Source organism: Ostrea edulis, chromosome 7 (genome assembly GCF_947568905.1).
Source record: "Ostrea edulis chromosome 7, xbOstEdul1.1, whole genome shotgun sequence".
Lineage (NCBI taxonomy): Eukaryota > Metazoa > Mollusca > Bivalvia > Ostreida > Ostreidae > Ostrea > Ostrea edulis.
This window is the reverse complement of record NC_079170.1, coordinates 19,564,691-19,589,566: the sequence shown is the minus strand read 5'-3', so window position 1 is coordinate 19,589,566 and position 24,876 is coordinate 19,564,691. Positions and strand designations below refer to the sequence as shown.

Sequence of the window (24,876 nt, the reverse complement as noted above, 5' to 3'; positions counted from 1 at the left end):
AGCAAAATTTTTAGGTGATAGATATGGCATGTCAAACGTTGCAATATTTGATCTTTTTCATTTGTATTGTTATGATTTTCCATTTGTATTTTATATTTTCCATTTGTATTGTATATTTTTCCAATTGTATTCTATATTTTCCATTTGTATTGTATAATTTTCCATTTGCATTCTATATTTTCAATTTGCATTGCATAAATTTTCATTTGTATTGTATAATTTCCATTTGTATTGTATAAATTTTCATTTGTATTCTACCAGTATATTTTCCATTTGTATTGAATAATTTTTCTTTTGTATTGTATCCTAGGGATTGCTTATTTTGATTTGTTACGAAGGATTTCATTAGTTAACGTTGCTTTAAGAATTGTTTACTGATGTAGACGTGCTTAGCGCACAGCGCCTTAGCAATGGGGGTTCTTTAACGTGCGAACACCTGCCGCAACACAGGATATCTGGTTTTAAGGTCATATCGGAAAGACTCGTGATTCACTATCTATGTTTATGTCTTAGGTTTGATGCGGCAATGGCAGGAACTCACGACCTCCCGCCCACAAACCAAGCGATATACCACTGAGCTACATGCAGGAGTTTTAAAATACGTAGCTAGCAATGGCGAATCCACCACCCCCCATATGATCTTTTTTTTATATATAGAACTGTCCAGAAAAGCATGCACATTTTATTTTATTTAGTCAGAACTCAGTAGATTCAGGGGACTTGGACCCTTGGGTTTAACATCGAGTTTGGTTTGTTACAACTATTCATTGGATTAATATTGAGTTATCGTTTATCGAATTTGGTAATCCGTGTTGAAGAGGTCAAGTTCAGAGCCACGTTTCTCAGGAAAGTACCGTATTTGCTAAATGCAATGGGTGATTGGATTCGGTTTTAATGACCCGGTTTTCCTACCAACGGAAGACCCCCAAACTCCGTACAATGTCAATTCTCCGGGACTACTTTCCTCAACGAATGATATTAGGAGTTGTAGCGTAACAGAACGTACTGAGCTGACCGGAGCTTGGGAAAACCCCAAGCAAGCTCCAATCTCTCACCTGAGCACCAGTGGGCGTATTACGCTACGCTACAACACACAGGAGCGTAGTGGGGACGATTACGCTGATTAGAGATTCCCAAAGCTCCGGTCAGCTCTGACAGTGTATTCCGTTACGCTATGTACAACTCCAATATCATTCGTAGGGGAAAGTAGTCCCGGAGAATTAGAACTGTATGGAGTTTGCGGCGGAAGACCTACAAAAATGTGGCTATACACATCAAAATCAATATGATTTTCTCAACTATCTAGGTTGACTTCGGGTGGCAAACTACAGTTACTAGAGTTGAGCTATAGTTAGTCCGAACGCAAATAATTATAGTTTACCGGAAGTACAGAAATCTAGTCGAAAATGTATGACTAGAGTCCCGTGTACTAGTTGTCTAGTCATAAAATGGCGGAGAGGTATGACTGCGGACCTTTACACATTGTTTAAATGGGAAATAATGATTGAAATGTGTTAATATATAGTAATATATTTTTAGAATGAAATAAGATATTGAGATCAAATGATTGCTCACATTGTGAGTGATATAAGAAACAATATACATGTAGTGCATGAATTGTGTATTATTAACCCTCTAGTTGTCTCGATTGTTAGGGCTGTCATTCTGTAATGAACTTTGAAGTCGTCGATATTTTGTAGTAAAGACACCTCGCCGGCGACTTGCGCGCGCCATTGGTAACTTTAGGCAGACTGCCTCCAGGTATACATCTTTGTGTAAATACATTGTATGAAGACGTCAGAGTTTGTTGAAAAGCCGAGAATCGTCACTTTCATCAGTAAATATAAAATCAAAAGCGGCATGAAGACAAAAAAAAGGGGGTCCCATGGTAATAACTAGAGGGTATTCGGGTGGTGTACTATAGTTACCATGCGCAGAAATTACTCCCGGTACGAACTATAGTTTGCACTTGAAGTCAACCAAAGTAAACACAAGAAATTTTGTTGGAAATAAGTTTTAAAGTGTAATTCAAAGCTTGGTATGAGGAACTTTTTTTTATTTCTTAAAGCCCCTCTTACAGAATTCACAGATCAGGAGCCGGTCGACGCCGGATGCAAAGATCTAGTCATTCGGAGTGATCCGGCGTCTTTGGATTCTGTGACGTCGTAATGCCCGTATCGACACGGTCTTATCACGATACAGACACGGGAAACGCCGGCTTCTCTACGGATAAGCACGGTAACTACCCGTACATCCCCGGGGGAAGAATCCCCGTCGGTGTCGGTGTGATCACAGAGCGTACGAAAGATCACGGTGTCTGCCGGTCCATCCACCGCATTCACACACCCTCTGGTGAGAGAATGCCATCCACCGTTGTTTCACGGAAATAAACGGATGTCCACGGATTACCAACGGTCTTTCTCCCCCTGCGTTTACCGTGGCCTATTTCGATCATTAACTATAGTCTAGTTGACTTCCGAAACTTAATTGCGCATGCCTAGACCTTCGGTGCGCATGTCTGGTTACTATAGTTTGACCATTGTGTTAGTCTGGTCCCCGCCACCGCCACTCTTTGATCAAGGAGTGGCGGGGGCGGGTGACCAGACTACCATTCTGTAAGGAAAGGTTGCTGTTTGGTAGACCAGACAGGCGCAGTGACACCTCTTCCGGTCGACCATAAGCAGTTTTAAGGTTCAACTTTAGTTACATGTACTATACTGTAGTTGATTATCGAACTAGGGCTGTGACAGTCTGTGTATTTACCGTGAACAGTCCGTGTACATTCGTGTTCTTCAGCAGAAAAGTTTCGTACACGGATGACCCTGGACTTTACACGAATACGTCGATGGCTACACGAACTTCTCGGTGGCTACACGGACCTCTCGGTGGCTACACGGACTTCTCGGTGGCTACACGGACCTCTCGGTGGCTACACGGACCACTCGGTGGCTACACGAACTTCTCGATGGCTACACGGACCTCTCGGTTGATACACGGTGGTACACAGTACCTACACGGATCACATACGAAGGATTTCTTCAGGGACCAATCTGATTAAAATAAGATCTTTGATCCGCTCCGTTATTGTTATGTCGCTACACATCAGGGACGATCCGGGGAAAAAATTAAACATGTTTGATTTTTTCCCGGTTTGGCATGACCAAGTCGGATGGTCCCGGGAATTGCGATTAGGGGCGCAACTTTATGAGGCAGGGGGTTTGGGGGCCGCCTTGAGGCACCAGTGGGTGCAGGGCAAAACCCATTTGGGGCCCCAGGGGTGAAGCCCCCGGAAAGGAAATTCCTGGATTTTACAGATTTTATAGGGCTTCAAATATGTCTCCTATGTAGAATTTTTTTTTTTTTTTTTTTTTTACTATTTTCTGTCATTTTTGACAGAGGGAAATCAATAAAATGACGCAAATTTTAAGGGTTTTTTTTTGGGAAAAAATGTAAGTTCTCCCAATAACAGTAATTTAATAAATCAAAAGATTTTGTCATTTATTTTTCCGAGAGTGGAAGATATTATTGCTTCTTTTATCGTTTACATTTTTCCTAATAAGAGACCACGATTTATCTTAAATTTGAACATTTTAGGGGAGAGGGGGGGACGCCGGCTGCGCCCCCTTAAATTCGCCACTGTTAAGAGACTTCGAATGCGGGAGATTCCCGGGAATTGCGATTAGGGGCGCAACTTTATGAGGCAGGGGGTTTGGGGGCCGCCTTGAGGCCCCCAGTGGGTGCAGGGCAAAGCCCTTTTGGGGCCCCAGGGGTGAAGCTCCCGGAAATTCCTGGATTTTACAGATTTTATAGGGCTTCAAATATGTCTCCTATGTAGTATTTTTTTTTTTTACTATTTTCTGTCATTTTTGATAGAGGGAAATCAATAAGATAAAGCAAATTTTAAGGGTTTTTGGAAAAAGTTCTCCCAATAACAGTAATTCAATAAATCAAAAGATTTTGTCATTTATTTTTCTGAGAGTGGAAGATATTATTGCTTCTTTTATCGTTTACATTTTTCTTAATAAGAGACCATGATTTATCTTAAATTTGAAAATTTTAGGGGGGGGGGGACGCCGGCTGCGCCCCCTTAAATCCGCCACTGATATATGTAAAAGACTTCGAATACGGGATATTCTTACTCGCGCCGAAGCGTGCAGATGTATGGTGTAAATAAAAACACGAGTAAACACGTGTTCGATGAAAACACTTACAAATGTATTAATATTTCACAATAATGATTACATATCAGCAATTCAATAGTTAATCATTTTCATTTATTGTTTTCTTTGAAGAAAAAAACAAAATAAGGGAATTTTTTTAAGAAATAAAGATTGAAATATTGATATGTAATTGGTTGATTCTATACTTTTTAACATGCCTCTTGAGAACCTTTCACTCATCTGGTGATTTCACCATTGCCGGTGAAGGGCTGCAATATTTAGGCCTATGCTTGGCGCTTATGGCCTTTGAGCAGGGGGGATCTTTCTCGTGCCACACGTGCTGTTACGCGGGTCCTCGGTTATCTTGATATCATCTTCGCAAGCCAAATGTCCGATTCGCTTACTCTCATGTACGGAGATAAAAGTAAGAACATCGGACACTTGGCTTGATAATTATATGCAGCAGGAATATATATGGATTAGGGGACCTCAATTGATTTGAAATACACTTCAACAATTATGAAGTAGGGTCTTGGATGAGCCCAAGCCACTTGACCAACAGAATACGCAATGCATCTTGACATGCAAAAAGAATATACATATGTATTATGGTATAGAGAATGTTATATGTTAACTATTGTGACTTCTTTGCTATTACATAAGTATATAACGGAGGGTATATTCAGACAAACACGTGCGTGTGGGTGTTACTGTCTTATGAGATCATCTAGTTTATTCATGCATCACATGGGTCCAGGCTACACAAAAACCAGCAATTTAAGTAAAGAGTATGCCTTTCAAATGCTAAAGATCTTTAATCACTATATATAACCATTTCTGCCCCACCCTGGTACAAATACCCTACCTATCATTTCTGTACAAAAATTATGACATAATGAAACATTTTTTTTTAATATCGCGAGTTGAAAAATGTCAATTTTATGCCGATTGAGCTGAAAATTACAACGTCACAAAAGGCAGACTGAACTCCTCCCTACCCTTAGGGTAATGGAAATTACAATTTCGGTTATCCATTCAGGTTCAGTTTAGTATCACTAGCATTGAAGGAAATGTGATATAAATGTCCACTGCTTAAGATGTGTGATCAAGGTTATCATGCAATTGATTTGATAGCAATAGGAATATCAAAAACATATCCCATGAATAAGCGATATCTAGTTGCATCGTGCATTTAGTCATAATTTTCTTTGCAAGACAGTCAGCAGCGATATTTTTCAACACAAATATAAATAGAATTGATCCATAATAAAATAATGATATATTTGATAAACATGATATTTCAAAGTGGACACAACAACCATCAAAGTTCTCCCAACTCTGTGAAATTGTTTTGACAAACCACTTCCGCTGAGATGTACTAGATTTGAAATATAGTCAGAGGGAAAGCGAATTTCAAGAAATGCAACAAAATTTCCGTTTCATATTTTGATTGACGGATTTCCGTTCAGCATCGAGTGACTTCTCTGTTATCCCTGGGGCCTTTACGAAGCTTCCTCTTTACAATACTTTGGACAGAAGTACACGATTTACGACAATCTTATTTATCAACTGTTTAATATACTTCACTATTGTCTTCAGAGAGCATTAAGCAGAAGTGTCATTTCCACCCATTCACACGAACAATGCCTGGCTTAAGGGCATAAGCGACGCTTCTCAATGAGATATAATTTTTCTTGAAAAAGATACATGTACAAGTAGTTATGAATTCAATATACCAGAAATAATTTTATGCTTAATTATTGAATACACTACTATCAATGATAGCATCATGAGTAAAAAAGAAGAAGAGATAATGAATTCATTTATTGAATAACCTAATTTTCAATTAATCTTCAATCTTTTTCCTTATTCACATTTGAAATACTATACATTTCTCATATCTCTCTCTCTCTTTGTTCAAAGAAAAAATTAAATAAAAAAAAAATTAAAAATATAACTATTCAACAACTGATTTATAGGGTTTTGTGCTGGTCATCTAAGAGAGAAATAAGTTCTTCATGCCAAACTAAACTTTGCTATAAAACTTATTTTTATCAAACTTTTTTTTCTGTGTTTACTAGCTATTTGAGACATGTTTGATTGGAAAAACATATTAGTTTTGATGTAAATAGTCCGCATTTTGGTACATGTAGGTCTACTGTATCAGTAGATATTCAAATAGAAATAGCACATGTCACTAACGAAATAACTATGTATAGTTAATTAATTAGAATTTCTAATAGACATCGAAATAATAATTCAAGATATATTGGCTAATCGTTACATTTATCAAAAGTACCGTATCTAAAGTTAACTTAATACTGCCATTTTACCAACTTGGGAATAAACGATCGCCCAGAAAATCGAAATTCCTGTGTATTTCACGGCAATTGTCAGTGGCGGATTTAAGGGGGTGTAGCCGGCGCGCGACCTCCTAAAATTTTCAAATTTAAGGTAAATCGTGGTATCTTGTTTAGAAATATGTACAAAACGATAAAAGAAGCAATAATTTCTTCCACTTCCAGAGAAATGAATGACAAAACCTTTTGCTGTCTTGAACTACTTTATTGGGAGAATCCCCCCCCCCTTAAAATTTGCGTCATTTTATCAATTTTACCTTATTAAAAATGATAGAAAATTGTACAAATGACTTAAATAGGAGACATATTTCAAGTCCTATAAAATCTGTAAAATGCAGGAGCTTCCGTGGGCTTTGACCCCCAAGGCTCCCACCAGGGCTTCGCCCGGGACCCTCTGGGGGCCTCATAAAGTGTGTGTGTGTGTGTGTGGGGGGTAACCACAATCCATGGATCTGCCCCTGATTGTTAATTAGCGAATACCATTCTACCTTTAGTAAGTAAATTTTATCTAAAGTCGGCACTGTATACAAATACTTAATTGCAACAAATAACATGAGCTCTACAGAGCTCTTAAACCGACTATCACAGACAAAATAAAATACAAATATCACAAGGTAAGCATGCAAAAACAACAACATATACATTGTATATATACATATTTACACGCATACTGTATAGATAGACAGTTTCAGAAGTTAAGAATTAAATACAAATCAAACAAAAATCTTTCACTATGAAATTTAAGCATTAAATTCAAACCACAGCATGAATAATTGTTAAAAAGCACTATATCTGTTACATGTAAGATAAGGAAAAATATGATAATAATAAAAATACATGTAAATGATATTAGCAGTTTACAGTAAATAAGTTAAAAGGTATACAAACAAAAAAGGTTTAGCAAGATGAAATAAAATTGAATCTTTCAAAAGACAGAACAAAAAAAAAATGAAAATTAAACCTGTCAGAAACATAATCTGAAATTTTTATATCGATCGACGGAGAAAATTGAAAAAAACCCGAGTTTTCAATAATTGCCTCTGTACGGGTTTGTCCATCTCCGCTAGCCAAGGTGTCGAAACATACTTTTGACACGTTTCAGTATGTTAAAAATATAACGTCATCTTTTGACATGGTCCCTTTTATTGATTTTCTTACCTGTGGTAAAATGGCGGCTTAAAAACAAAAACGAGGAGCATGATCATGAGCAATTTTCTATGAAGAAAAAGTGTATATTTTATGCTGACCAAGGAACAATCATAAAAACTAACGTGCATGTAGATCTACCTTAGAGGAACATGTACACACTCTTAGCCATTGTGATCTGCTGTGTCTCGGGTAAGCCACTTGTTATTTTTACCTATGGCTACACAGGACATGTATGAATGTAATTATTTGAATTTAACCCACCCTGTATGCATAGAGCTTTGAAAATGATATCGGAGTACAACCCAATAAAATTGTCTTTTTCATAATTACCAGTTTGAAAAGGACCAAATAATTTGAAATGACGCACCTGTAATTGTTCTATGAGACACAGTTATGGTCATAAATATACATTGACTGTATTCACAGTATGCGTGCATGTGTTTGCACGAGGACACTATGTGTATTGTGCGTACATTTTTATTCTCCAAGGTACATGAATAGTTTGTTTAACACCACACGAAAAGGCTATGTGTAGACATTGCTTTCACTGCGTACATTTATATTCGGGCTTAAAGGGACATGGATACGATTTGAGCTGAAAATTTTCAAATGTTATTTTTCCATTTTTATTGTTTAGAATGCTTAAGTAAGGTATTTGTAATGGTCAGCAAAAATTTGAATGTCAGCTGTCGGGGTATATGGGAAAAACAGCTCACGATTCTGTGTTACGTAAACATGGATCTTGTCATGTTTTTGTTTACATAGGTTAAATATACAAATAAAAGTTTCTTTTAAAGCAAATTTGTCAATTTACAAGTTAATTCTGAACACATTTGAATAGTTCCTAGCATTTGGCACATCTAATTTTTTTTAACATGCCATTTTCTATTAAGCATTTGCAATCAATATGTAAACAAAAAACATGACACAGCCTTGTTTACATAAAAGGGAGTTGTGAGTACTGTATTTCACTTGTAACTTAACAACTGATATTCAAATTTTGGTTGAACATTAGAAATACTTTATCTAAGCATTGTAAACAATGAAAATGGAAAAATAAAATTTGAAAATTTTCAGCTCAAGTCATGTCCATGTCCTTCTAAAAGACACCACACAGTTCTCTATTTTCTGGATATTAATACTTTGGATGAAAACTGAATGTGACCTGCATCATGACCTTTGAGCTGGACATCAATAGGATTTTTCTCACTCTGCCTGCTATCGTTGTAACAGGTTTGAGAGAGAATAGTGTAATGGTGTTCGTTTTATTGTTTTCACTTCATAGTTACATGCAATCACTGTGACCTTGACCTTTGATTTTTTGTCTAAAACCTCATTTAAAATTCTCCTTTTAAGCATTTGATTTAGATAGAAGTGTGATACTAGCATCTGGAGTGTAACTATTTAGATAGTCTTCACAAGTTACTTTGTTCCTTGCAGATTTGTCGTTTGGAAACAATAAGTTCCCACTGCATTACTCTTCACAGCGAAATCACCGCAATCATCTTGGATACCCAATTTCCCATACAATATCACATTCATGGTGTCTAGATTTTATAAAAATCCAGGAAAAATGAAAGATTTGAGATTCCAAATCTGGATTCGGTTTCTTTGAATGTAATAGTGATATATTTTCTTTGTAATATTATCCTAAAATGTATGTTCACTAAGCAGTAGTGTATTTTACCAAAGACACCACAACGAACTGTTTTTTCGTTTCGTTATTAGCTCGCCGGTATGAATGTTCAGAGACCCCAGTGTCTGTCTTACTTTAAAAAGGAAACACTTTAATCTTGAATATATCGTTTGAACGGATGTGGGGGTGGGTGAGTAAGGCTTTGTTATTTCAAATAGAAATCTCTCATGACTAGGCCTTTCATTTGATACCAAGACTTGTGACCGAGTGACTTTGGCTTTGACAGACTTTTCATAAACTTTTAAGCTTGGCTATATCTTTTCAACCAAGGAGGACGGGGCTTTGATATTTCACGTATAGATGCTTTATGTCCAGATATGTCTTTTAAGTACTAAGACTTTAGACTTAACCTTGGACTTTGACAGACTTTTAAAAAATTAACATTGGCTTATCTTTTTAACCAAGGGGGTGGATGGGTGACGTTTGATGTTTCAAATACAGATGTCTCATGGCCAGACTTTTTTTTTGGTCCAAGGGCTTTTGATCCAGTGACCTTGAACTTTAACCTAATTTTCAAACATCGTCGGGATCCGGGTTAGAATAGGTCCTCAGTACCCCTTGCTTGTCGTAAGAGGCAACTAAATGGGACGGTCCTTCGGATGAGACCGCAAAAACCGAGGTCCCGTGTCACAGCAGGTGTGTCACGATAAAGATCCCTCCCTGCTCAAAGGCCTTAAGCGCCGAGCATAGGCTTAAATTTTGCAGCCCTTCACCGGCAATGATGACGTCTCCATATGAGTGAAAAATTTTCGAGTGGTACGTTAAACAATATTTAAGCAATCAATCAAACACTTTAACCTTGGTTATGTATTTTGAACCATGCAGAGGATATGATACAGGTAAGAATGTCATACTCCCCGGCATTTAAACTTTATTGTTTTCTGACAACTCTTGTTTTTCAAAGCACTACCGTAGTTTATGAATTCTCCCATTTGAAATGTGAGGGAGGGACGTTGATTTCATCAATGGGTGTAATATGTGTGGCATGTTGATAACCTACCGACATTTTTCCTGCCCCACATACCGAATACACACACGAGAGTTTGTGCTGTGATAACCTTCATCTCCTGAACATGAGCGGGTCAGAATTACCGGTGATTTGGGGCATAGAGCAGAAGAATACTGAATGAAATCAATGTTTGTTTTTGAACTCAGGTCTGAATGCAGAGCAATGCTACACGAGTTCCGGTGGAGTCTACAGCGCCGGAAGTATCTACCGAAATCTGCAGTATTGTGCATTTGGTTGTTGCGGACCTGGTCTAAACCGTTACTGCTGCCCTATAATTGGACCAGTCATCGGTATCTGTCTCGAACCTCTTACTTTCATAGTCATTCTCATCATAATAATCGTCTGCTGCAGAAGATATGCCGAGAAACAAGCCAAGCGTCGAGCAGACCTGAAATTACATATAGGTATACAATACAAGTTTTAACTTCAGTTGAAATTAATAGAAAAAGTTGAATGTGTTAACACTAAGATTATTTATGACAGTAGTAAATAAATTTGCAAGTTTCCACATTGTTTAGTTAATATAAAGAAAACTCATTATTTACGTTATAACTCATGTAGAAACAGATAGGGTAAATGGAATGTAATTCAACAATCTCTACCCAGAGTTGTCGTTCCTTGCACTCACGGTTAAAAAGCTCTACAGAGCTTGTGTTTGACATGTTGAATGTATATAGTGCCGACTTTAAATAAAATTTACTTTACTTTACTTTACTTACAACTCTGTTAACGTCTTAAAATAAGCAATGTTAGTCCACATGTAAATCCACTTTTTTACGTCTAATAAAACGGAGAACTATTCTATAAAATATCGGGAAAATGTAGGACAAGCAACTATTTGTAGATTTTTTCCCATTACTATATATTCTTCATGTACCTATGTATAGGCCTGGTGCAATAGAACTATCCAATATCCACGTTTCAACCCAAATCAATGCTTCTTGTGTCACAAAAAGACTTGACATCTGCTCAATATTTATTTATTTACGTATATTTTTGTAACTGAAGTCATAACCATAATTTATTTGAGCATACGTGCCATTTTACAAAAATCTTGTAAAACCCTTGAGACGTTGACAGAGGTGCAAGTGAGAGGAAGGAACGACAATTCTGGGTAGAGATTGGTAATTCAAGTGTTACAGTTAGTCATTAGTTCACACAAGACATTTGATTATACCACTAGAGTACCGCTATGTTTCCTCTTCTAATTACACAGGACTGACGCTGGCCAGTCGCTATGATCCACCTCGCGATGACGCTGAATCCAACCACGTGACCAGCAAACAAGACTACCAAGTGAGATCCCACTCAGATCGACATGCATCTTCACATCATATGTCGGATGAACACTTAGATGACTTAGATTATCGTCCAAAATGAAAACGAGGCGCAAATTACCCTCGATCTTACTCTCGTGATGATGCTCGACTTGTGAGCAAGAAGGACAGCTACAGAAATGAAAAGAGGTCTTCACGGGCAAGGGACCCGCATACCTACGAAAATCGACGAGAATACCACAGCGACGACGGTTTGCGACACGATCATCGCGATAGTTATCGTGGACGACATCAGCATCGCGATGATCTGAGAGGGAGCGACGTCACAGTCGATCACGTGAAAGATACATAGATCGTAATTACGACGGTGATGATTATTCTGACGAGGAGAGGAACACCCGTTCCAGTCATCGCAAATCACGATACAGTGACCCCCCCACCATATCGCGAGAGGTCACGAGACTTTGATAGATATGACCGACCTTCTCAACGTAAATCAAGGTCAAGAGACCGAGACTATTACGATAGATGAAAATCACCATAGAATTCTACTAAATCAATAATGAAGCTCTAACATTTCTTTATCGATGTATTATTTAATTTGAAATCTTCATGCATAATTCAAAACTAATGATAACGTTTTATATTCATCAACTTCCTGCAGTCGTGGTGCAGTGAAGGAGGTATGTTTAAGTTATCACGATTCCCCCCCCCCCAATTTTGTTTTTCATCTTTAATGATGAAAATCTACTTTGTAACGTGTTTAAAAGGTTCTACGAAAGTATATATGTAACGACAGAAGCTCATTATAGAGTGAATATTATTTGTTGTTTTAACAAAGATTGAGGTATGTTATTGTTTACAGAGTTAAATTGAAAATATATGGCTATGATCTATGTTTATAATTTACAAATGTATATCATATTTCAAGTATTTTTAAAAGGTAAAATGGGCAATTTGAAAGTTGAATTTGTGCAAAATGAGGATGCTTTGAATGACAAAATTAACATTTCACTGGTTTGTTTGTAAACATAAACAATGTTTGAGCCTTGTTTACTGAACACACAGTTAAGGCTAACATATTGCCCTTATTCTTGCATTAAGAAGGTCCAAGTTTTGGTTGTCAACTTTAAAAATGTTATACAGTATAAGTGGAATTTTTAGCCAGACACAAATTTTGCGATTTCTCCATATAAATGGGTACAGTGTATATATATTTAGCGAGAGATAATTTTAGCGACTTTATAATTTCAGGTAAGGTAACTATTACCTCCGATATGGAATAAATTGTTAGCGATGTTTAATTTTAGGGACCATATAACTTTCGCTAATGCCAAAATTAAATCTCGCTAACATTTTTGATTATACGGCATATTTAATGTTTAACATATGAAATGCCCCCCCCCCCCCAAAAAAAAATCGCAAACCAGTCCCTTTACGTACTAATTTTACATATATATGATATATACATATTGTATTGTGTTGTTTGTTTCTTCATGTTGTATAGTTATTTTTGTATATACACAAGTCTCCTCGGAATATCAATAGAAGTAAATCTGTAATTGTCAATATACAATGTGCAGTCATTATTATTCAAATATCGTTTAATAGATGAACGACACCGGAAGTTTCCGGAAATCATGGTTTTCTACCTAGATAACATCTATACTATTACATACTGCATGTAATTATGGAATTCGATTTTTTTGTGTTTTAGGGCCGACTAATCGGGAGAGAGCTGTGTTTTGCTTGTAATATAATGAACATTGTACTTGATTGACGTTTTCTTATTGGAACCTCTGTATAGCTCACCTGAGCCGAAGGATCAAGTGAGCTTTTCTGATCAAAATTTGTCGGTTGTCTGTCGTCGTTGTTGTAAACTTTTCACATTTTCATCTTCTCAAGAACCACGAGGCCAATTTTAATCAAATTTGGCCAAATGCATCTTTGGGTAAAGGGCTTTCAAGTTTATTCAAATGCAGGGCCATGCTTCCTTCAAAGAGGAGATAAATACGAAAATGCAAAAATAGGGTGGGGTCATTTAAAAATCTTCTTCTCAAGAACCACAGGGCCAGAGGAGCTGAAATTTATTTGAAAGCTTCCTGACATAGTGAAGATTCAAGTTTATTCAAGTCATGGCTCCCAGGGTTAGATTGGGGCCACAATAGGGGAATAAAGTTTTACCTAGAAATATATAGGGAAAATCTTTAAAAATCTTCTCAAGAACCAATGAGCCAGAAGAGCTGAAATTTATGTGAAAGCTTCCTTACATAGTGCAAATTCAAGTTTGTTCAAATCATGCCACCCGGGGTAGATTCGGACCATAATAGGGGATCAAAGTTTTACCTAGAAATATATAGGGAAAATCTTTAAAAATCTTCTTCTCAAGAGCCAATGAGCCAGAAGAGCTGAGATTTACATGAAAGCTTCCTGACATAGTGCAGATTCCAATTTGTTCAAATCATGGCCCCTGGGAGTAGGTTGGGGCCACAATAAGGGATCAAAGTTTTACATGGGAAATTGGGAATAAATAGAACAAATCTTTAAAAATCATCCTCTCAAGAACCAAGGAGCAGGAGGAGCTGAGATTTACATGGAAACTTCCTGGCATAGTGCAGATTCAAGTTTGTAAAAATCATAGCCTCCAGGGGTAGGTTGGTGCCACAATACGGACTAAGGTTTTACATGCAAATATATATGGAAAGTCTTCAGATATGGATCATGGTAACTCAGGGGAGCGATGTGGCCCTTGGGCATTTTGTTCATCTATTGTGTTTAATGAGTTAATAAATCGATGAAAATGTCAAAGCTATTCGGAAATTTTAACCGAGAAAACTCTAATTTTGTAATAAGTGTATGTGCATTGGTGGGAGGAGAGAGAGAGAGAGAGAGAGAGAGAGAGAGAGAGAGAGAGAGAGAGAGAGAGTTTATCTTTGCTAAGATATATGCATGTTCGAATTGAGAATTACAATGAGTGTACATGTACTTTGTTCAATCCTGTGTGTTTATTCATCATATAGTATTTGTTTATAACGTAAGAAATATACCTATCAAAATGACGTGTTTTCGATGTTTTGTTTGTCTATATATCTTACATATAATTGGATATATTACATATACATATAATTGGATATCTTACATGTACAGATAATTGGAGACCGGTGGTCATGGTAGAACGTTTGCTTAGTAACCGGGACGCCACGAGTTCCGAGTCCCGTTCGTGCCATGGCCGCGTCAAACCTAAGACGTTAACATAGGTTGTGATTGCTCCTTCACCAAATGCTCGGTATTTAGAAGTGAGAATCACGGGTCTGTCAGTTACTGAGTATGACGTTAAAAACAGAGGTCCCGTGTCACGACAGGCGTTGGCACGATATAGAAGCATCACTGCGACGACCCTGAGCGCTAAGCATATGTCTGAATGGTGCTTCATTTAAAGCTGGTGACGTCTCAGTGAAAAATTCTCCACGGGACGTGAAACAATCAATCAATTACATATAATTGGATAAAGATCTTCGTAAAATTATCATTTTTTTAATGTAATTATGATACGTTCAAAGTTTAAGTTGTATGTAATTTTATACATGTAATAAAGTTTTGGTTCAAAGTAGGCACGCTGGTAATCTGTACATGAGTGGAGAAAAGAAAGTATAAAAAATATTTCATAATCTGTTTATTTTTCAGATTCCTTATGATATCAAGATACAGTATTCTTTACAATATATTGAAATATGTAGAAGTTATATGGTCTAAATGTGGATAAAAAAGATAATGGAATAAAATAATATCAAAGTAATATATAAAGAAGGGGATAAAACAGAAAAAGAGCTAAATTGCGGTAGAGATATTAAAAGGTAAATCAACATTACAGATCGTAAAGATCATAGTCTAGTAAATCATTTCACAAATGCATTGAATTCTCAACTTGCACCAAATAGTGGACCAACTGATATATTGATACAAATGTAACCACACTTTTCCTATGATATATGAAATACTAAAACATAAAAAGTAGCCACTAAACGTTTTACACCATTTAGATGATCGTGATGAGGAAAAACTTACAAAGCCACACTGCATATATACACTGCCCACCATAAATAAGTATACACTCACCAAAATAAGTTAATTGCGCACATACAAAATATGGATTACATCATAGATACAGATTTTCTTATGCAAAATACATAACTCTTACATATAAATAGATAACATTAGGCTTTTAACTTTTTATGTCTCTTTTTTTTTTTATCAAAATACTTCATTTTCTGAATTTTCTAAATCGAGATATGCAAACGTTTATCTGGAAACCATTCAAAATTAATCACTAATATATATTATTGTGTATTTAATGTGTACTTTTATAAGAACTTTTTATTTTTCACCTTAAATAAATCAATATCACAATTTAACAGACTATGCCAAAACGTTGAAAGTCCATTATTGTTTCACATATATTGAAGTTGTACCCTTAACTGATTATTTTACTGAGATAAATTGAAAGTTATACACAGTGAATTCATCTCTTTTTCATTATATTGCAGTGGCGTAGCTTCCATTGAGGCAACCGAGGCAGTTGCCTCGGTAAAAAAACAAACAAACACCCTTTACGTTGTTAAAATGTCGAAAGCTATTTTGCGTATGTGTATACTTATTTATGTGTATTTTGCGTATGTGTATACTTATTTATGTGTATTTTGCGTATGTGTATACTTATTCATGCTGGACAGTGTACATGACTGTATAAGTGGGAGGTTTGTTTGAGTAACATTTTCATTAACTTCCGTTCATCTCTGTAAACGTATTACTAATATAATTATCACATACCTTCTCATTGTTCATGTTAATTGTCTTGAAATCAAAGGTTTATGCAGTCTTTCAATATCCTTTCAACAATAAACTTGTGGAATGAGATGATGTGAAATACTTCGATCGATATAAAAGGAGTTTTAGTGCAAGAAGGCAAGTTAAATAAGATTTGAACGTTTTGCAAAATTATAAAGATGTCTATGACTACAACGGTAGTATATGTGTGTAATTGTATGACATATTCCTCTTGCTAAACGAGTTATGTGTCATGAAACATTTTCTGGGGAATAGAAACACACAATGAGTAAGATATGATTCAGTTACGATAGATATGGGTATTCTATTTATCACCTCTATCTGAACAATGACCATGTTTTATATCGTTTTCCACCTCTCCCTATCTTAGTAACAATACCCCTATAAACATGTGTATAATGATGGTGAAAAATACAATTCTACATCGGTAAATATCATACAATCAAAACTGAATAAACAACTGTCAATTTACAATAATGGTTGTGAGATGACGTCACGTGGCGTTGGAATACACGATGTAATATACAGTGAAAACTGCCTAATCCACACCTGTGTAAACCGTATCACTGGACATTCCAACGCTTGTTTTCATTCTCACTATGTATTCAGAGAGATATTTTGTCTCCTAGTGCATGACGGATTAACCGGATTTCACTGTATATCGTTTAACCGTATCATCTTCATTACTTAATCGTTAGAGAGAAGGTTTAACCTCACATGAACTGACTCTCCAGTGGCCTTATTTACTCCTTTACATGTAATCTCCTCTTCACCAAAGCTTAGCGACACAGTTACCTTTCTTTCAACTCCATAGCCGGGCATATCGAGCAACATATTTCCAATCTGTTTGCAGTTTTCATCCGTAACGTAACGAGGATTCGCTTCATTAGACTTGAATACTTTTATTCTCATCTTCGTCATATCTGCTCTGTGTGCGTAGACCTCGTTTTCGGCCGTTTCACCAACTTCAAACGACTGACCAACTTCTGCGAGTTTATTGAATACATTTTTGCAGTACGGATTGCCATCTTGATTTATTTTCTGCTCTGGGTCATCATACTCATCGATGAAGTATCTTATGACAGCGGTTCCGTAGGTATATTTAGAAATTCTGGATTTGACGACGGATGGATTTTGTCCAAATATAACAGCCCCGCGCATAACAGCTAGCCATGGATCGTCTGGAATGTATATCTGAAGATTGCCAAGTGCCTTTGGTATTTCAGTTTTCATAAACTCAGATTCGGCAAAGCCCCCCACAAGAACGAGGTATTTTGTGTCCCGAGCCTCAGGTTTCGCCAGCAGGCTTTTTGTGTGCTTAACAATGTTGTCCAAGCATTTCTTAAGGAAAGTTTCAATGATGGATTTATCTATTCGTAGACAATTGCGTTTAACATCTACTTTCCCCGCGTATTTTGTTTCAAACCCAATTGCATTTATCAGTTTCTTGCCAGTTTTGCTTTGATAAACCTCCTGCAGTTCTGCAGGAATTTGGAATAGAACTCTGCCATTATTATCTCCCTTTGTATTTCTCTTTTTTAACTCGATTTCCCTCTCCAAATCCAGCCAAGATGCTTTGTGTGTTGTTTTCAGTTCCTTTATTACGTCTTTTCCAATCAGCTCTTCCAGAAACTTCATAAACTGTATGTTAACTTCCCGTCCTCCCCACGGGCCACCACTAGCGTGGTGGACCTCTTTAATAGTGATATCCTCGGTTACCTCTTTGAGTGATATATCAATGGTTCCTCCTTAAAATATACATTACAAGCCATAAAGGAGTTCTTGTTTGATGTGGTGTAAAAAGTTGAATAAATATCATACAATTATCTATCCAGTATCTATCTGAGTGTCCATCGTCATTGAAGAAATCAAGATTACATTTGTATGATATGATTATCAGATTTTGTTGGAAAATATCGCAAAGGATACTTATAATCATAGGCCATCTCAAAGGGGTGATTGATGATGGAGATGATATGTTATATAAAGAGGATACTTATAATCATAGGCCATCTCAAAGGGGTGATTGATGATGGAGATGATATGTTATATAAAGAGGATACTTATAATCATCGGCCATCTCAAAGGGGTGATTGGTGATGGAGATGATATGTTATATAAAGAGGATACTTATAATCATCGGCCATCTCAAAGGGGTGATTGATGATGGAGATGATATGTTATATAAAGAGGATACTTATAATCATAGGTCATCTCAAAGGGGTGATTGATGATGGAGATGATATGTTATATAAAGAGGATACTTATAATCATCGGCCATCTCAAAGGGGTGATTGATGATGGAGATGATATGTTATATAAAGAGGATACTTATAATCATCGGCCATCTCAAAGGGGTGATTGATGATGGAGATGATATGTTATATAAAGAACTTCACAATCATTACCTCCAAGGTCAAGAACAATGTATTTAGTTCCTTGTCCAATTTGTGGTAACTGATCTTTTGATCTTTCTGAATGGACTTTCATGGTGTATATTGAGGCAGCTTCAGGTTCTAATGCCAGCTTCATTCTTTTCCTTGGTATGCCAGCCTACATATCCCATCGTAAAAATTAATGTAACAAATCATTGCACAATTTATTTTGGAATATTTCCATAGCTATTATTTTAATCTTTGGAAGAATTTATTTTTCGTCTGAAGTTTGATTACATTGATATTTCAAAGATTATTAATCTCAAGTCAAGGGGTGTGGCTACAAAACAATATTTCAAACAAACGTACCCAACACCTACGCATATAGTTCTTGCAATTGTATGAAAAGTAAATGTTAGAAATACAGTAGAACAAGAAATTTACACACGCATGTGCGTGCAGCACTACAGTGTGCCAGTATATCGTGCTATACAAAACGTTCCACTTTGTGGTACTCTTCTATGCCTACCTTCACCGCCGCCTCCCGTGTGAACTGTTTCGCGCCATCATTCCATATGGCGGGAACCGTGATGACCCACAGTATATTCTCTTCTCTTATCATGTTTCCTCTAGATTTCAAGTCTTCCAGCAGACGGCGTTTCATATAACTGATGCTCTGTGCAAAAATATCTTTCGCTTGCATTGGATGACCTTCATCATCCACGAGGACAGTATCACTGCGCAGAATCTAGAAAATATTTCCAGTCACAGTAAGGATCGCTGTTGCTTTGAACATTTTACTGAAGGGTTATACAATTGTATACAATTCTTTTCTTAAATCTTCAAGGGCCTGAGCCTTTCTAATTAGGAAAAAAGTGACATTTGGGAGAGCAAAATTCCTACAGAGAATTGAGGGGAAGCTCCAAACCAGTGCATTAAGGTCTACAATGTAATTAGACACTATGACTTTGCATTTGGTCAAAGTTTACTTAAATAAGCAGAAACCAAATAAATTAGATTTAATTAACAATTTTGAGGCAGAAATTGTAACGTATGGGTGTGTGAAGGAGATTTATGAACAATTAGGCTATCCTGCTTTGATTTGTTTTCCTTATTTGAGAATTTTAAAGCAAGCACTTGCTTTAAAGCATCGGGAATGAGGCTTTATTTCGTCTCCCTACAAACCATAAAACTATATATTTTGACAAACATTGATTAATATAAATACATGAATATAAATTTTATCGACAAAATAAATTATGCATAGATATTTACACTGTACCTCATTTTCGTAGAGTAACATCTTAAAATGTTTGAAAAAGCAATATCCAGACTGGGCATTGTCGTCTGCCAATTCTGCGTACTGTTCCTCCGCTTCGTATCCAAACGCTATCATTTCTCCATTTGATTTCAGTAACAGAGACGTCGGCGTTTTGTAAGTGGCTTGCGACGGACCAAGCATGCTTGACCAATGGAGACAACTGATCCGAAGGGGATATTTTTCGAATTCGTGAGTGTGAGACCACGCTATTCCGGAGTAGGTCGTACCAAAGTCAAGAGCAGCCACGAGGAGAATTTCGTCTGTTGTTGCTGTGTCCTCGGACTTCAAAGCTATGTCTGTGACGGCACATGCAATGGATTCCACCGTCTGGTCAGCCATTTGTCTGTCTGTGACGGCGCATGCAGAAGAGTCCACCGACTGGTGAGCCATTTCTCCTTTATTCTGAACGTCAGGAGGAAGGATGGAATTGGGATTCTACAGGTACAGTGTAAATACAATGAAAGATATCGTACATATCGTCAAATCATTATTTTCTTTTGAATCGTACATTATATGTTAAAAACATGTACAGTGTAAATACAATGAAAGAAATTGTGCCTATCGTCAGATCATTATTTTCTTTTGAATCATACATTATATGTTAGAAACATATACAATGTAAATACAATGAAAGAAATCGTGCCTATCGTCAGATCATTATTTTCTTTTGAATCATACATTATATGTTAAAAACATGTACAATGTAAATACAATGAAAGAAATCGTGCCTATCGTCAGATCATTATTTTCTTTTCAATCATATATTACTAGTATATGTTTTTAAAAAAAATCTGATCAATGCAAGGTGAAGATAACGAACAGTGATCAATCTCATAACTCCTACAAGCAATACAAAATAGATAGTTGTGCAAACACGGACCCCTGGACACACCAGAGGTGGGATCAGGTGCCAAGGAGGAGTAAGCATCCCCTGTTGACCGATAAAAAGAAATATGTGTTGAGGAAATCGATACTAGATAAAAAAAGCTAGGTTGTCATAATTACACAAAACACTTAGCATAGTAGTTAGTATATATAGTTAATGGAACAATACAATGTATAGTTCATTGTTACTCTGTATTCATCATCATACCTCAATACTGTTGACTATACAGATGATGTTGCCAGAGAGACAGATAAAGATAATTTTAAAACTTTATGAATCAAAGCACGTCGCTCATCCAAAACGAACCATTATCTAAGATTTCAACAGATTTGATGCAATTTTTGTGTCGTTGTGATATACATACATGTACGCTGTAGAAATGTTAAAGAAAATTATAAGCTATGCGATTTGATTGTCCTAGAGTAAACCACATATATTAACATATAACTGAAGGTACAAGCTAGTAAATATTAACTGTCTAGTGTTCTGCTAATAAGCTATTAGTCTATCTGATCACGTGGTAATTTCCATGAACTCTACCAATTGTTCATATTTACTTAGCTATATTACCCCCCCCCCCCCGAAAAAACCCCCACCTAGTCAGTTACAGGGGTGTCAAAGTCTCGTTTAAAGTCAGCAAATTCTATGGTTGTTATAAGGAACTTAATTTGCAAATAAAACCTGTCATTGGGTCGAATTTTATGGTTGTTGCAATGATCGCATATGCATATACCACCTGCCTTTCGATCGAATGCTGTCTGACATGTTTCATACCAATTGTTAAGCCGCTCTTTACAAACTGGTTATGACTGCGGATTACTACGTCTGTATGGCTTACATCGTGTGCGACCGGACAAAATGATTACTCCTTTTAGAGACCTGGCTTGGATTTCTCGAAACAAACTTGTGTCAACACTTGGACTTAACTCAGAGATTTTACTAAGCTATTGACTGCTCAGTTGAAAGAAAATTCATACTTTGGTTCACAGTATTGTTTAGATCTTTGTTCGTTATCTTCACTTTTTCTCCCACAGATATCATTTATATTTACGTGATTACTGATTTATATATCCCTATGTTATGAATGAAAAAGTGAAGAGAAATCATGCTCATAACTCTTATAAGGAATACAAAATTAAGAGTTGGGCAAACACAGACCCCTGGGCACACCAGAGGTAGGATCAGGTGCCCAGGAGTAGTAAGCATCCCCTGTCGGCCATTACGACCCTTCACGTTACGACACAGTTACCAGCACGCTGCACTCACTTCTCACACTTCCTTAATCATGACTCAAATAACATTTACTTTCCTCGGAAATGATACTGAAAACGGGAAATTTGCTATCATTACAAATAAACCCGACCTCCGTCACTGTCTCAAACTAATATCAAGGATACGGAATTCTGTATTTTCATTATCTGATAACCATTCCAATTCAAAACTTATGAAGTGTTGTAACATATTTACCATAATTATGCCGTGCGCGCCCTCGACTGCAACACACTATTTGTGCATTTGATTTAATGGAAACTATTCAAAACCAATTTAGTTTTACTTGGAATTTCATAAATAATTTTGTATACAGTATGTAGGTTTAAAACCGTTTTTAATGACAAGAAACGCCACTGCCCACTTTTGAACAATTCTCGTACCATTGGAAATGATAGATGTTTTATTGTAATTTGCATTCATAGATAGGACTTATGCGTATGAAAGTCCGGCAGCCCTAAAGATATGTTATGGAGATACCCATTTCGTAATGTCCTCACGGAGTGGACACTATAAACAACGGTGTATGCATAGTACTAGAGTTATGTCTTCTCTAGCAAGGCTACCTCAAGGACTGCACTTCGTCGTGGAATCACAGATAAATATGACTACCGTGGAAGCACATCACTCTTGCTTACTATTTTAATTGGTACTCTGAATCTTGTGATATTTTTGTAAATAGCTCATAGAATTAAAAAAAAAAAACACACAAAAAAAAAAAACAAAAAAAAAAAAAACAACAACCAAGATTCCCCTTTTTTCTTTTTACTGAAAATGCTGAATAAATGATACTTATCTATGTATGTAAAATCAGACTGTCAAAAATAGTTTTTTAATGTTTATGCAATACCTAGATCTATTCATAGAGGTAATATGAATCTTGACTGTTTGTTAGTCAAATAAATCCAACGAAAGGTCACGAAGTCTGAGGCGTGATAAAACGTGGAGTATACTGAAAGTTTAAAATACAGTGTGTGGCCCCCATGTTAACAAAGGATAAGATAAATCCACTTATAAAATTGATAACTTCAAGTATTAGCAATGTGATTACAGATCGAGAATTGCTATTTTGTATACACTTTTATAAAATTATAGATCACCAAAATGTTTTTCCGGTTTCAAATTACCTACTAGTATATGTCTGTGTAATTATTTTCATGTATATCAAATGTTCTTTTTAAACTTTCATGTGTTGCTGTCATTGATTTTTTTTGGTCAAGGCTAACCTAGTTTCTATGTGTCAATTGTATGTGAAATATGGAACAAAAAAATTGACACTTCAAAGAGGAAAGAGTTAGAAGGGGTGTGACCGTTTACTGTCTGGGATAAGCCATATATAGATACAGTTTTCCGAATTGATTTTGACACCATGTATATTTCAATTGAAGTTCCTCAAATCCACATACTTTGAGCAAAAACAATTAGTTTAGAAATCTTTGGAATAATTGCAAATCATGCATACAGGTTGAAATATACATATACTTCATTTAATGTACAGGTACAATTGCAAATGTTCAATCCATGGGTCCGTAATTTCCCAGGTGAAGACTCTATAATAAAATAATTGCGGAGGCGTAGAAAATAATCGATCCATATACTTTCGAAACCATATCTAGTTTAGAATCTCAAATGATTTCGCCTTAAATAAATCATAATGATACTCACGTCGATTTTTGGTTCCTTTGATTACATTCATCAAACCAGTCTTTCAAGAGCTACATTTGTAATCGAATCATGAAATAATATCGATCCATGTAAAAAAATAAACTTAAAACAGGTTTTTTCTACTTTCGGTTTCATGTCATTCATCGTAAGGGGATTTTTCTATTCGCCCGTATCTTATTACAAACGACCCAAATAACAATACGAAAGTTTGTTCGTTTTATGTTCCTCCGTGATTTTTTAAATTCATATTGACGTCACCAACTATCGGTTAAGCACCAGAAAGTTAGTGCGATGATTAACGATCGGGGCTTCTTAATGTGCTAACGCCTGCCGCGATGCAGGACTCCGGGTTTTAAGGTCTGATACACCTAAAATACCCACGATTCCCGCTTCTGAATGTCGACCGTTGGTAAATGAACAATCGATCTATTTTTACGCAATACATGTAGGTTTGACGCAGCTAAGGCATGATCGAGCGGGACTCGAACCACGATTTCCCAGCCACCCCCAAACGGGTGTTATACTGTGCGGTAATACGTATGATTAATACATGTAAAACAAAATCACGCTAAACAGTTGTCATACGCAGAATGATTATATTCTAAGGCGATTGTAAGTCGTGATATCCTGTTTAAGTATTCCCTCTACTTTACCACTATTTTGGCATCTACGTCATACGCATGTTCACATAAGATGCTGTAATCGAAGGCTGCAAACCGTTTGGGTTGTCTTTCATTGCTCTCCAATTACTTCCCTTGGGCATATATAAATTAAGTGCCCTGGATTAAATCAACCTTTTCCATTTGTAACTGCTACACACAGGTTGGTGTTCTCCTATTTCACAAGAATTTGTATTTAATCTGA

At 36.5% G+C, this 24,876-nt stretch overlaps 1 protein-coding gene and 1 pseudogene across 1 annotated transcript; one reads left to right on the top strand and one right to left on the bottom strand.

Moving 5' to 3' along the window:
* Nucleotides 1-7,311: 7,311 nt before the first annotated feature.
* Nucleotides 7,312-14,710, top strand: LOC125656866 (serine/threonine-protein kinase fray2-like; annotated as a pseudogene).
* A 597-nt stretch (nt 14,711-15,307) lies between these two features.
* On the bottom strand, nt 15,308-24,552 carry LOC125656861 (heat shock 70 kDa protein 12A-like). Its single transcript, XM_056143607.1, has 6 exons — nt 24,013-24,552; nt 23,830-23,897; nt 20,154-20,627; nt 19,401-19,619; nt 18,905-19,049; nt 15,308-18,244 (listed from the first exon to the last, which is right to left on the bottom strand). Exons 1-6 carry the CDS (start codon nt 24,041-24,043, stop codon nt 17,184-17,186), a joined length of 1,998 nt encoding a protein of 665 aa, XP_055999582.1. The 5' UTR covers nt 24,044-24,552; the 3' UTR covers nt 15,308-17,183.
* Between the last annotated feature and the right edge of the window lie 324 nt (nt 24,553-24,876).

Coding starts and splice junctions, on each gene's coding strand:
- LOC125656861 (XM_056143607.1), bottom strand. CDS start 24,043: ATGAATGTAATCAAAGGAACCAAAAATCGAC. Junction 19,620..20,153: donor TGTTACTCTACGAAAATGAG/GTACAGTGTAAA, acceptor AATATTTTCTAG/ATTCTGCGCAGTGATACTGT. Junction 19,050..19,400: donor CACGGGAGGCGGCGGTGAAG/GTAGGCATAGAA, acceptor TGGGATATGTAG/GCTGGCATACCAAGGAAAAG.